This window comes from Salminus brasiliensis, chromosome 15 (genome assembly GCF_030463535.1).
Source record: "Salminus brasiliensis chromosome 15, fSalBra1.hap2, whole genome shotgun sequence".
Lineage (NCBI taxonomy): Eukaryota > Metazoa > Chordata > Actinopteri > Characiformes > Bryconidae > Salminus > Salminus brasiliensis.
In genome coordinates, this window is record NC_132892.1 from 7,890,006 (window position 1) to 7,904,615 (window position 14,610).

The following is a 14,610-nucleotide window of genomic DNA, read 5'->3' on the forward strand; positions in this document are numbered from 1 at the left end:
TATGAATGTTATTGTGAGGCATATCTAAAAGTATCTAAAACATGTTCCTTAAAATAAAAAAGTACAAGGAAACTGTAGAATAGGGACCTTTTCAGGAACGTTTAACCAATAAAAATAACCTAAATATAGGTTAAACTTAACCTAGACCTTACCTTAACCTTAAGCATAATGAAAAACCTTACCAAACCCTTACTATGACCTTAAACATAACCATAGCAGAATGTGAAATTCACAGTTACTGTAGGGGTTTCCATTCTGTGCTGCCAGTGGACGGGAGCTTTTTGTGGATACTAAAATATGCATGAAAAAATCAAATAGGATCTTCTTGAACCGTAAAATAAGTACAAATGCAAATGTTACAAAGGTAAAAACTGTAAACCGTATATTAATTAAAGAATTAGCAGAGTCTCTTATAATTGTTAGAGATCTTAGGAGATATCTTAGAAATTAGGAGACATGTTAAGTCTGGTTTAGATTTGGTTAACTAGTTTAGATTTATAAAAACTTTTCTTTTCTTAGGTCTGCTCACCAGAATTCCTTCCAAGAGATGTGATGCCAAATGAAATCATGACAGACATATATATACATTAATATTTATTTCTGGAACTGGTAAGAACCCACCCACTCTAATGACATTTTCCAAAATATATACTTTTTAGCTTCTTCTACAGCTTTTAGTGTTTCACATCACTACTCAGCTTTTTTGTCCATGTGTTCAGCTGCAAACATTAATCAAACTTAAGGGTATAGATTTTTAGTCTCTCAGTCAATGGCAATGGAAAATGTGCTTGATGGTAGACAACGACATTGGTGTTCCAGCAGTTTTCAGTAAATGCTAGGCCTGCCACTGGTTCTTGGGTTGTTCCTGACCAACTGAACTAATTTTCTCTTAGCTGAGGGTGCCAGTTTGGGTTTTTTTCCAGACCTTCCAGACCAAAGTGACTATACCTCCCAAAAACTTGTACTTCCATACACTTGTTTGAACTGATTATGTTGGAATCAGTTGTTTGGAAATGGCTACACAAGACATTGGTGACATGTTAATTTGTGATTATCTTAGATCTTAGAAGTTCTTTGGATTTTTCCATCGTACTGTGTGTTGGTCAAGCCAATGTGTGCTGAGAAACAAACGCTTTTTATGTGGACAAAAAGAAGCTACAATCTGTAGTAAATCATGATCACTAAAGAGACACAAACAGAATCTAAATAGGTGTATGTATATTCCTGTGTGCAAAAGAGTAGTTCATAAAACCCAATACTGCCATGACATTTATATCCATGATGAGTATATTATATATATATTATTTTTTTATATATATATTTCATATACCAAACTATATAAGGGGGTCATAGTGCCACAGATGACTGCAGCATTACCAAAAGATTCAACTTTCAAAGAGGGTTAAATAAAAAATGTAGAAAGAAAAAAGTCAGTATCCGTGCTTTATTTTTTATATTTGATCTTTATTTCAGGGATACATTTAGAATATATATTTTTTGTTGAATATTAATTGACAGGGAGTTTAATGAGTAATGCAAATGTGTGGACTGTCCTGGAAATGGTGGATCGCCTTAGTTTAATAGTAGGTCTCCTTTTCCACCCAGCCTGAAAAGAAGGGGCAAACAGTTCAGAAATATGGCTTTTACACTTTGTCATAATAAAGCCTATTCATATACTACTCCACATAGTGTGTGAAATGGTCACACCAAAAGATTTGTGTGTACCTCCAGGGTTCCGTCTAAGGAGGTATCTTCTTGCCTCATCATAAAGGAAGATGAGCAGTGAATATGGGAAAGCACAGAACCACCAGCATGGTCTATAAGGGGAACAATCATAACTTTTAACACATCATTGATCTAACTTTAAAGTGACATTGATGTGATTTCATTTGTTTGAATATGATGATCATTCATGTTTAATCACAGTGACAAACAGATACATGCATTGGTGTCAACATTAAGCAAACTTACTTGAGTGGATACATTCTAAGAGCAACATCCATGCCTGGGCAGTAGGACAAAAAGGCTGCCAGGGCTGTCTCTTCAAACAAGCCAAATATTAAGATTTTGTTCCTGAACAAAAGAAACAAGTAGGAATGAGGAGCACACACACACACACACACACGCATATATATATATTATATATATATATATATATATATATATATATATATATATGAGAGAGAGAGATTATTAGGAAATTTATATATATGGAGAGAGAGAGAGATAGAGAGATAGATAGATAGATAGATAGATAGATAGCTTGTTATTAATTCACTTCTAATTATTTTTTTACTTACTTCATTCCCTGTTGTAAGATGGAATTCCTTCTAGTCTTACAGATGATCAAGTCAGCCCACTGCACAATGACAATACTGGCGAAGAAAGCTGTGTGGCATGTGTACTCCACAATTTTTCTTCGTTCATAAGTCTATGACAGTAATTAGGAAATAATTACAGAATGTCAGTCTACAGTGCACTATTGAGGTTTTACATTTATAATAATATGTGTGCTACACACCCATTGTTGGCCATAGCTGTCTTCTAAATCATTGTAATATTTATCATCCCAATTGACACGTAGACCTATTAGATCTGAAGGCAGGAATCCGTTCTCAGCCAAGATCACAAAGTAAGAGAAAAACCCTGCAGTAGCTTGCATCATTCCTATAAGAAAAAAAAAAAAAAACAACATACTGAAAGTATAACAGCACTGCATACTCATCGTATGATTTTACATGTTTTGATGCTGCAGAGTACAGCTGAAATTAGATACAGACTGTATCTTCATGAGTATTGTGTGTACTTCTTACCAATTTGACCATAGGCCATACTGATGAGCCTTTCATTCACCAGTTTGTCGGTTTTAGCATTTCTGGGCTGTCTCTTCATAATGTCACTTTCAGCAGCTTCATAAGCCAAAGAAATAGCAGGTACCTATCATATGAAGAAATACATTCATCACATTGTCTTTACAATCATCCATTACTGGACTGAGCTGTGTGCTTTGATAAAGACAAAGCTTTAAACCAGATGACTTTTCTGAATAATCAATTGTGTAAATTAATAAATCACATTCTCCTTACCATGTCAGTTCCTAGGTCAATACACAGAATAGTGACCGTGCCCAGAGGTAGAGGAATGTTGGCAATTATGAAGAGAAGGAAAGGGGAAATCTCAGGAATGTTGCTGGTCAGAGTGTAGGCAATTGATTTTTTCAAGTTGTCAAAAATCAGACGACCTGGAGATGGGATGATAGTTTTAGAAAAATACATTCATATCTTCAACAACACATTTAGCATTATTTACTTAACTAAGTTTCTACCTTCTTCTACACCAGTAACAATTGAGGCAAAGTTATCGTCCAGAAGAATCATGTCAGCGGCCTGCTTGGAGACATCTGATCCAGCAATACCCATAGCTACTCCAATATCAGCCTTCTTCAGAGCAGGGGAATCGTTCACACCATCACCAGTCACAGCCACAATGGCACCCTGTTGGGAAAATTAAAATGCAAATTGCAGACTAAAACAACAACTTCCAAAATGTTGGCATGAAGCAGTTTTACCATGTAAATATGGTACCTGTCGTTGGCAACCTTCGACAATGATCAGTTTTTGCTGTGGAGAAGTTCTGGCAAAAACAATCTCAGTGTGGTGCCGAAGGATGTCATCCAGTTGTTCTGATGTCATTTCTTTCAAATCTCCACCATGAACCACACATACTTTTGCATCTCTGAAAATAAACATTGCTTAAACCCAATCTTTTGGCGAAACACTGAAAAAATGTATGGAATTATAATTATTCACATTACCTGGGGTTGACCTCTCCTACAGGGATGTTCAGTCGAGCAGCAATGTCGTCAACAGTCTCATTGCCTTCAGAGATGATACCCACACCCTTAGCAATTGCTTTAGCTGTGATTGGATGATCACCTGTGACCATGATAACCTGAGAATACGAGAAAGTGTTAGATACAAAGATACAGATCAATGATCATATAATTATGCCTTGATGCTTATGTCACTGAATAGAGGTAATCTTGCTGTGACAGTAAGCAAAGGTAAAACACTTTACCTTGATCCCAGCACTCCTGCACTTCCCCACTGCATCAGGTACAGCCGCACGAGGAGGATCAATCATAGACATGAGACCAACAAAGCACAAGTTCTCAGTAGGGAAGTTCACCTCCTCAGTATCAAATGCAAAGCCCTCAGGGAACTGATCATCAGGGAGGCTGAAATGGCAGAAACCTAAAAAGATGACATACATTTTTTTTTTTAGCTTGATTGTCGTTTATCTACACATTCAGAACAAGACCAGTTATGATTCACATATAATGCAATATCATGCCCTACCTAGCACCCTTTCTCCAAGACCTCCTAGCTCTACGTAAGCATTCTGGAAAGCATCTTTTAGTTCATCATCCAAAAGTTGCTCTTTTCCATGAAGCAAAATAGTTGAGCATCGGTCCAGGATCCTCTCAGGGGCTCCCTTCATTACTAGCAGATGTTTGGTCTCTGATGAGTTGGGGTTCTTGTGGATTGAAAGCTGCAGAAAAAAAGTTGTGTTTCAAATTGCCAAATTTGCATTCTAAGGGTGCTTTTATTCAAATTATTTAATTTATAAATTAAGTACTTGGTATTTATTGGTTGAGTTGAAAGGGATTTCAGCAATCTTTGGGTACTTCTCCCTCATTTCTTTCACTGAGCCACAACAAAGCTCAATACATTTCAGCAGAGCAGACTCTGAAGCATCACCAGCAGTTTCTTTCTGGCAAAAAAAATAAATAATTTGTTTTCCTTTAGAATATTTGTTTTTAAAGATATTTTGTATTAAAACATTACATGGATGCCCTGTGATGCACTTTAAACTTTTTTAAGAACTGAGAAAATACATTATATCTTTTATAACAAGGCACACCTTAAGAATGGGAACATTGGCCTGTTCAGCAAGGAAGACAGCACGGTTGCATAGGCCGGCCACACGAGCAAGAGCTGACCATGTGGGAGAGCTTCTGTCAAATGAGGTTCCGCTCTGGTTCTCTGTGGTGTCAGCTTCATGGATCTGGTTGTCAAACCACATGTGAGCCACAGTCATACGGTTTTGCGTTAAGGTTCCAGTCTTGTCAGAGCAAATGGTGGAGGTAGAGCCAAGTGTCTCCACAGCTTCGAGATTCTTCACCAGGCAGTTCTTCTTGGCCATTCGCTTTGCAGTAAGAGTCAGACAAACCTACAAAAAGCAATGATACAGTGATGCTGTTTTTAATGTTGTGCCACTTTGTTAAAACAGGTTGTTTCAAAAAATATACTGTATCATGTATACTGTATATCATAACCTATTTCAAGTAACAAACATACATAAATGAAATCATGCACTTTGCAAACAATACAGACATTTAGGTTAGCGGATTTATATTTTTAATAGCAGTTAAGGAATAGTACTGGCAATAAATAATATTTCTAGTACTCACAGTGACTGTGGCAAGTAGGCCCTCTGGCACATTGGCAACAATGATTCCAATAAGGAAAATGACAGCTTCTAGCCAGCCATACCCAAGAATGAGAGACAGGATAAAAAAGGACACACCCAGGAAAACCGCTACACCAGTGATAATGTGGATAAAATGTTCAATCTCTTTGGCAATTGGTGTCTGTCCAACTTCAAGACTAGAGGCAAGAGTAGCAATACGACCCATCACAGTGCGATCACCGGTGTTGATGACAATACCTCTAGCAGAACCTGGGGAAAAATAATGTGAAATTCCTCATGTTTTCATTTGCCTTCTTTTCTTGTCTTGTTAAAATGTTGTTGTGGTTGCTTTTTGACAGTTAATCTTTTTTTTTTTGTACCTTCAACACAGTTTGTGGAAAAGAATACGATGTTTCTTGTTTCCAGAGGATTGTCATTGGAGAAGTCAGGAGTGCGAGTTTGAGGTTCTGATTCACCAGTAAGAGATGAGTTGTCCACCTGTTTTTACAGGTAAATATAAAAGGGCCAAGACAAAAATCAAAAACATGCATTGGTCTTAAATTGTTTTTATAGTGCTAACCCTAAAAATTTCAGGAATGGAGTAATAGCGAAATGAAAATGAAAGATAGAGGAGGTCAATGTGTATAGCTATCTGTTATTTTAGTGCTTTTCTGTGGCTTGCAGGTTGGAGATGGGTATCTTATGAGAAAGCTGTATCAATGTTTATTTTTTATTTTCCAGAAAGGTGGAACTAAATGAAAATAATTCAATCATCTCAGAAGGGAAAACTACAGTGCTTCTATTCCGCAGTTTTTTAAATGTTGATGCAGAACTGAAAAGTAAGTCTAATCTTTTTTCTAATCTCATTTTAACATGAGAAACCAGTCTATTAGGTTTACGTTTGGCAATATGGATAGACAATAGTTTCATAATTGACAGAATGAATGGCAGTGTTGTTGGCATAATTAAGTCAGCTTAATTCTTTTAACAGTCACCTTGCATCCGTGTGCAGAGATAATGCGCAGGTCAGCAGGGATTCGGTCACCACCCTTAACTTCCACAAGGTCACCTACCACTACTTCCTCAGCATTAATGCTCTTCTTCTCACCTTCTCGAATAACAAGAGCTTGCTGTATTAAGAGAATACAACAAAATGATTAATGACACAAGAACAGTTAAATGCAGTCCAAAGGAATATTGTTTTATGGTTTTATACCTGTGGGACAAGGTTCTTGAAGGATTCCATAATCTTTGAACTTTTAGCCTCTTGATAGTATGAGAAACATCCTGTGATCATAACCACAGCAGACAGCACAATACCAAGGTACAACTGCAAAGAAAATATGTGTGTGTGGGTGTATGTGTGCATGTGTGTGTGTGTTTGTGTGTGTGTGTGTGTGTGTGTGTGTGCGAGAGAGAGAGACAGAGAGAGAGGGAGGTTGTGAGACTAACATGCCCTGTTACATTATAACAGAGTAAATATGTACCACAGGAATTTAGACCTAACAACCTAGGTTTGTCTTACATTATCATTTGTTGGGTCATCTTCTGAGGCAGTCTGGATCCCATATGCCAAAAAGCAAAGTATAGCTCCAATCCACAGTAAAGTGGAAAATCCACCAAAGAGCTGTTTGCAGAACTTAACCCATTCTGGAGTAGTTGGAGGTGGGGTCAGAGCATTGGGTCCATCACGTGCAAGGATTTCTTTGGCACGAGAGGCAGATAAACCCTTAGAAATAGTAATAAAAATGTTACCTATTTATTATTTGACAATTTGGGTACAAAAAGGAATGTAGTAAACTGTAGTTTTAAAACATGTTTTGCATTTTGCTCTATGAAATTGGACAAAAATATACTGTTTTCTTTTTTTTTTACATTGGATGTATCTTTAAACAAATTAATTAATTGTCTTGTGAAAATTATCTAGAACTGTAAGATGAATATGAGTTTTTTCCTAGTGCAAGACACACCTGTACACCCTTTTACTTACTCTGCTAAGGTCAGTGCCATATTTGCGGTGAAGCTCATCCAAAGTCAACTTATGATCATCCTTTTGTAAAAAAACAACATCATCATCATCATCATAATAATAATAATAATAATAATAATAATAATAATAAGTAGATTAATAATTATAATTAAACAAAACAAAGCAACTGAAATGGTAACACAGTGAGTTTTATGCGTTTTGGATTTAGTACAGTTTCTAACCAGATCAACTTCTTTCTTCAGATCATCCATGTCTTTATCTTCTTTCTTTCCTTTTTTCTTCTTTTTCTCCCCATCTTCTGAAGTTGCAGCCAGCTTGTATTTATCACTGCCCGTCTGAGCAAAATGATAGAGGAGAAAATTACAACTTGGTAATGTAAGCACACACAATGAGCCATAAACAAAGCATCAGACTCTTAAGACATAAACCACAATCAAATGAAAATGGGTTAATTCAACAGTGCAGGTAAGAAAAATGTTTCCAACTTACGCCTAACCCCATTTTTCCTCTTCTTTATATGTTCAGGTTTCAGCAGTAAATTATACTCCTGTTCCAACCTTGTGGTTAATCTCTGAGGCAACACATCTGAGTCCCTGCACTCCCAGAACAGGTTTGCAAACCTTTATAGCTTACTAGCTCATGTACCTGAATGGGAGGAGATTTGAATAAATTGGGAGGAGTTTAGCAGGTGAGATTTAGATTTTCTATTATTACTCATTCAACCTTCATTTGTACGTTTTAACCTTCAATGACAAGCAATGGCAAAGGAGAACCAAAGTCCTTTGCCATAGTAACCATAGTTAGATTTATGGACTGCTGTAGCACAGTTCAGTGCTATCCTTGTGTCAGTTAATCATTTACACAGACAATGCCTTTGTTATATATTGAGGTTTGAGGAATGATTGCATTTACGTCCTTGCTGATTTTAAACCAGTATGAGCACTTTTTCTTACATTTATCTTTATTTTCTCTTTCTATTATTAATTAGGTAAGCTTTATTCTTTTAAATATAATCTCCCCTAATTCTAATTAAAGTTGGTGTTTTTAAAGAAAAAAGAAGGAATGAAACTCACAGACTCACAGACATATTCTAAGTCAGTAAAAATTATGTTGAATGCAAATGTTAATCTCATCCATGTTTTGGAAACAGTTGTCTGTTTGTTGTCGGTTGGTGCTGGATAGCTTAAGATAAGAGTAGCAAAGCCTCAATGTCCTTCCCACAGTACCAGATGTTCACATGATTCTCACACTCCCTTTAAAAAAACAGAACAGTAAAAGTAGGGGTGTCAAAATGTCAATTTGCATGTGAATTTGTCTGAAACGTTGCTCCCGTGATGTGCACAGAGTTTGACTGTGTGAATAGCTCAAGAAACACAAGGCAAGAGTAATAAGTGATTTTGCCACATTGAGCACTTGTGAAGCCCGTACATATGAATGAGCACAATCAGTGGTGGGTGATCAAGGTGAAATCCAAAGAAAAGACATATCATTAACTTTCAGGGTTGCTTAAAAAAGGTGAACATTTCTCCATGTTAAATATTAAAACCTTGCTTCATATGGTTACATTTTAATAATCATCAGCCTTAACTGTTGTAAAACTTTAACATTCATTAACTTTGACCTACCCAGAACACTATGCAGTAGTAAAACCAGTTTTAAGGAAGTGACCTGAGCCGCAGACAAGTAACACTACACTTGAGCGCACAGACTTTTACTGCAACAAGTGCTCTTTTGACTAAGAGGCTTGAAAATAATGAAGGGCCTATACTCAACCCTTTAGCTTATTTATTAACAGAACACTGTGACCTCTCCTATGAAAGTGTGGTAGGCATGCTTTAAGAATGAAATTACATTTAAGTTTCAACAGTATGAGCAATAAATCACTACCATGAAACCTACCAAGAAGGTTCATTATTTTCAGAGCTGAAAGACATATCAGAATGAATTATGACAAAGCAATTTTTTTGGAAAAATGAGTGCTGACATTTTTCCTATACTTTAGTAATTCCCTGGTAAGTGAAAGCTCTAATAATGTATTTGTATATCAGTACATAGCATTATGTAAACATTTATCACATTGCACATTACAACATATTTATCAAATATGCAGCAAGCGTTTACCCATTTTGGCCTTATTAGTCTGTCATCCTTATCTACCATTTACCATCATGTCTGCATGTGACAGTGATTGTTCTAGAGCAGCTTGAAGTGTTTCTTACAGTGGCTTCAGATTTAACACAAGACTGTTCTTTAACTAAGAATGAGTGGGGGTGGGGCACAAATTGTACTTTTGACAGGGAGCTGGTGGAATGTGACCAGAAACAGCAACTAAGGAACTTGGTGTTAACTTCCAGAGAAAGATACTGTTGGTCTTTTACATTTTATTTGCTACATTTGCTTCTTACTGCTGTTGAACCACCGTGTTTTTCAAAAAAGTAGTTATCTGCAAAGAGTATAGATTTTATAAGACCTCTCGCAGAACCCAAGTAAGGAACACAGAGCTCATCAAAGAGCAATGAGAATGATTGATCTATCTACACAAGCCTCTTCTCCCTCAGCCACATGGTCATTTATACACTGTAAGGGAAATGTCTGCAGCAGACGCTGGGAAAAACAGAGGCAACTGAACAGGCAACAAAATAAACTTGTCAACTTTGAAAGAAAACAGTCTACAGTACTGTCCTTGTTTGTGCTTGTTATGTGCTTCATGTTTAACCAACTATTAAACATAATATTATACTTTCTTTAGTTCTCACATTATTTTCAGCAACATTTCAATCTTCCTTTGTGTGTAGCTTATTATGCTTAAGTGTCATGAATATAATGATATGTTATTGTGACAAAGTACACTTTTCAAGGTATTGGGTAATGTAGGTATTGTCAGTGCTTCTAGAACACTGACTGATCTCAAGAAATCATTTTAGCAATCAGTTTCTAACTTAATTGCAACTTAAACTTTTTTTTGCAATATTACACATCTTATGTCATAAAATGCCTTCAAGTTGATGTCATGTTATTTTTTTTCATCCCTAAGATAAGGGCAGGCGCAATATCAAAGATACTCCTCATTACATTTACAATTATGTCACATGTAAGTTTGAAAATTAAATATAAAAAGGAGAAATATTTAAACAAGTAAATCAGTTTGAGGGGCTCCTTGTCCCACATAGTAACCCTGTGGAATGTCAGGACACACAGTCCTGCCTCTGCTGTGGCTCTGAATGGTGGGAGTAACCAGTCAGACATTGCTCACTCACACTGGAGCTTTTGTGTGAGCCAGGCAAGCGTCATGTGAAAGACCATTGTTCCCAACTTGTGCTGGGAAAGAAAAAGAGAGCAATTGTGTGTGTGTGTGTGTGTGTGTATGATTAGCGAAGAAAAGAGTGTACACTACACAGGGATTTTTAGCCTTTATGGCTCAGGTTACCAGACTCCAGTGTCAACCAAAGGAATTTTCCACTGCTCTTTAGCAGAATATGGCCTACTTTTATCCTTCCTGTGTTTGGATTTTTCACTTCTCTTTTTCAAAAACTTAAGCTTTTCCCACTCTTATCCTGATATTCCACCTAAATAAAGGACAATCTGGATTAAAAAAATTCCAGTTATCAAAATACAGGCAAGTTATCAATTAAACCCCCTCTGTACAGTACTAGGGTGCCCTTATTGGTTTAGAACTTGAAGCTATGTTTTAGAAATGTTATAAGTCACATTAATTTCAAAATGTACATAATTACCAAAATAAGCTTATAAGAACATGCTTAATGTAATACATTGTTCTTCTGTACTTTACTTCTACTGTTCTTTGTCTTTGATCATGTTTCAACGATCATCTTTGAGCTATAAATGATGATACAATGAGAACAATTAGTAAACCACCAGACAACTGAATTTGGGTACTGACAGATACTTTGTCTATATAAGTGTAATGTAAAACCATTGTAAAACAGCACAATCATGACTTTCTATGGAATTTCAATGCCTGTACATGCATATAAACTCTAAATGTACATATATTCTGCCTGATCACAGATGCTGTTGTACAGCTTGTGTTGAGAGGTATTTTAGAGGCATTTTATGACTAGTTCCTTGTGTATTTTTATTTTTGCAGTTGGCATCTGCTTGCAATTTTGTCTCTGCTTTTTTTCTATGTGTGTTTATTTATACTGGTCCCAGAATGAAGCTTTAAATGACAGAAAGTATGCACTGGCCACTCAAGAGAAAAGGCGGATAATTATAGGACAAAACCACATGGTAATAAAACTTAAAGTCTGACTGAGAGGATGCCACATCTTAAGTTAGAACAGGTAAGTCAACTCTAGGGCAATTAAAAAAAAAAAAAAAAACAGTGTAAACTGTAGAAAAGAAATAATTCAGAATACCCTAAATATTATGATTGTTTTGCAATTGTACAGCCTCTATTCACACAGTCCCTGAATTTTTATTCTGCTACTTCACATCTTTAGTAAACACCAGTGACCTAGTTCCATTGGCAGACCCACATGCACATGCCATAATATTGCCTTCACTATGTTTGATAGATGATGTGGTATGCTTTGAATCATGAACCCTTTCTTTCCTTCTCTATTCTATGCATTTTTATTTACCCATAAATTAAAGTGGAAAGTCTACATTTGAATCACATATTGATTGCTTAATTTCAAATACAACAACTTATTAATACCCCAAATATTGCATGTTCTCAATCCCTTTTTAAGAACAATAAACTAACCATGTTATGCCTGAAACATCAAATAATTTAGTTCTGATAAATTATAAAAAAAGACTTTTATTTTGTACATAAAAGTTGAGATACACCCACAAGTTTTTCAAAAAACTAGAACTAAAACCTTTTAAGTTTTGTGCAAGTAATCCAAATCTGCATGTATTCTTATGGTGCTTGCAATGCACAGTTAATCCACCAGGAAGCAGAAAACATGTCTGAAAATATACATTAAACATAGACCTAATACACTTTAAAGTGAGTAACTTGTGTTACTTTTGACCCACCTAGTTGTGTCATCCCTTCTGACCTTAGTTTAGTCAAATGTCAAATGTGAACTAGTGTTCAAAGAGCCCTCTAGAAAATGTCAGAGAATTTAGCAACAGTGCTCTATAACTCTATTTGTGGGATTTAAATATGAAATATGTTAAATAAGGAACTGGGAAAAGGCTTAACTATAGATGTGAATAGACATACCTTTGCTTAAACATTTATTTATTTATATTAAGTAGGCTCTCACCCACAATGCCTAATATATGAAAAGAATCTAGTTGATCCAAATATGTGAACTTTTACAAAAATGTTCGCAAAATAAAGAAACATTTGTCCCAAACACAAAATGTTCCTGCTGTATAATATGTTACCAAAAGCCAGTGCTCGGAACTGAGCCAAGGACATAGCAAGGCACAGCATGCAAGAGAGGAGTGGAAAAGTTTAGTCAGGGCAAGCAAGTGGAGGAGGAGCCAGTGTTCAGTGTTCAAGGACACACCCTTTGCCCTTGACACTTGCTGTGTCAGTTTGCACTGTGGTTGTCCTTGAACCTATATTCCTGTGCATTCCCAACATTTTTCATATTTCTAAATTGACTTTACTTTTTATTCTTGATAGTCTTCAGGCCCTTCTGCCCTTTGTCTCTCTCTGTCTATTTCTGTTTGTTCACAATGATGAAAGCGACTACAGTGAGTCCTTGCAAAATACCACAATTGCATTCCCTTTTCACATTACTGAGGATTGAGTAAGGCTGAAGTCTTTTGTTTAATTATTTGTTTTTAATTTTTCCTTAAATGTTTCAGAAGTTACATTCTGGTGATATTAGGACTAACAACAAAGAGGATTTTAGTGACCTTAGTAATAGTGGTTCTTATGTCAATTGAGACAAAATGTTTGTTAGTTTGCAAGTTGCAAGATGGTGGATAATTTAGTTTTATTTTTTTTAGTTCATGAGACATGTGTCCAACACAGAAAATAACATTAATACATATTTTATAATACAATATTTTCCTAGGAAGAGACATGTTTATACATATAAAAGACATATATTCCCATGAAAAATTTCCAGGAAGGCACAAACCCAAATACATAAATAAATATATTTTTAAATGACTAAATAAAAAAAGAACCTTTAGGTTCTGATCTGGAATAACTTTCTAAAATAGCACTGAAGGACGGGGGATAAATGATTTAGCTGATCTGAGATTGGAGAGTGAACACTGGACACTTAATGCAAGTGGTCCACATGTCAAAGGCTTAATGCATGTCAAAAGCCTCAACATCTGTGACAGTGCTGCCAGGGTCAAATGTAATCTCCCATTGATGGAATCAGATTATGGCCAAAAATCAACTGGACACTGGAATACACTGTGCTGCCAGTGATGTGCAAGTATGTTAAGTAAGCATTAACATAATAATAATGAATATAATAAAAATATTATTATCATAATAAAAATGAATAATTAAGTATAATGAACAAATGTTTTAGAAATCATTGAAAACAAGAGGCTTGAAGACAGTAGGGAAAGTGCCACAGAGCATATAGCAGATTATTTTCTGCTTGTAAAATCTCTAGGTTTAATAAATTCTTTAAGACAAAGAGGTTGAGCTATAAGGACATTGGGTAAAGGAATGAAGCATTAAGGAGACTGCATGATGAGAATAGAGGAGGACAAGCAGCAGGATGGCAGGGGGAAGGGCAGAGAGGGAGAAAGGGGAATGCATGCATGAGCATCCACACACAAGGGATTATGATTGTGTAATCACATACTGCGTGCGCAGTGTATGTGTAATACGCATTACTCAACGCACCACAGAACACATTTCAACATCACCATTGGAAATTCTGTTCTCTATATTGATGACTTGGCATGGAAAATGAAGGCTAAGCATCTACTTACAGTGATGATGCACAGGTCATAAGGTCACGGCATATGAATGTCTGTTCACCATGCTAGTGCCGGGTGATTTTGAGTAGAAGAGACAGTCACTTCAGGTTCTGTACCTAGAACAGAATTCATGTCATGATTAGGACCAGCTAAGATGACTTCTCAACACAACTTATCTTAGAGCTTTAGAATAGACCAATTTAGCCTTTACCATAGCATTAGACACTGACCATTCCTTTTTCACACATTATTTCCTGTATACAATGTTT

At 36.1% G+C, this 14,610-nt stretch overlaps 1 protein-coding gene across 1 annotated transcript; it reads right to left on the bottom strand.

The window, feature by feature from the left end:
* Positions 1-1,443: 1,443 nt before the first annotated feature.
* LOC140535843 (sodium/potassium-transporting ATPase subunit alpha-1) lies at positions 1,444-8,060 on the bottom strand. Its single transcript, XM_072657370.1, has 22 exons — positions 7,952-8,060; positions 7,684-7,797; positions 7,463-7,522; positions 6,998-7,201; positions 6,689-6,802; positions 6,468-6,602; positions 5,853-5,970; positions 5,474-5,742; positions 4,924-5,232; positions 4,639-4,773; positions 4,359-4,551; positions 4,078-4,253; positions 3,815-3,951; positions 3,585-3,735; positions 3,326-3,494; positions 3,087-3,241; positions 2,814-2,937; positions 2,522-2,667; positions 2,301-2,431; positions 1,972-2,073; positions 1,726-1,817; positions 1,444-1,606 (listed from the first exon to the last, which is right to left on the bottom strand). Exons 1-22 carry the CDS (start codon positions 7,961-7,963, stop codon positions 1,578-1,580), a joined length of 3,075 nt encoding a protein of 1,024 aa, XP_072513471.1. The 5' UTR covers positions 7,964-8,060; the 3' UTR covers positions 1,444-1,577.
* Between the last annotated feature and the right edge of the window lie 6,550 nt (positions 8,061-14,610).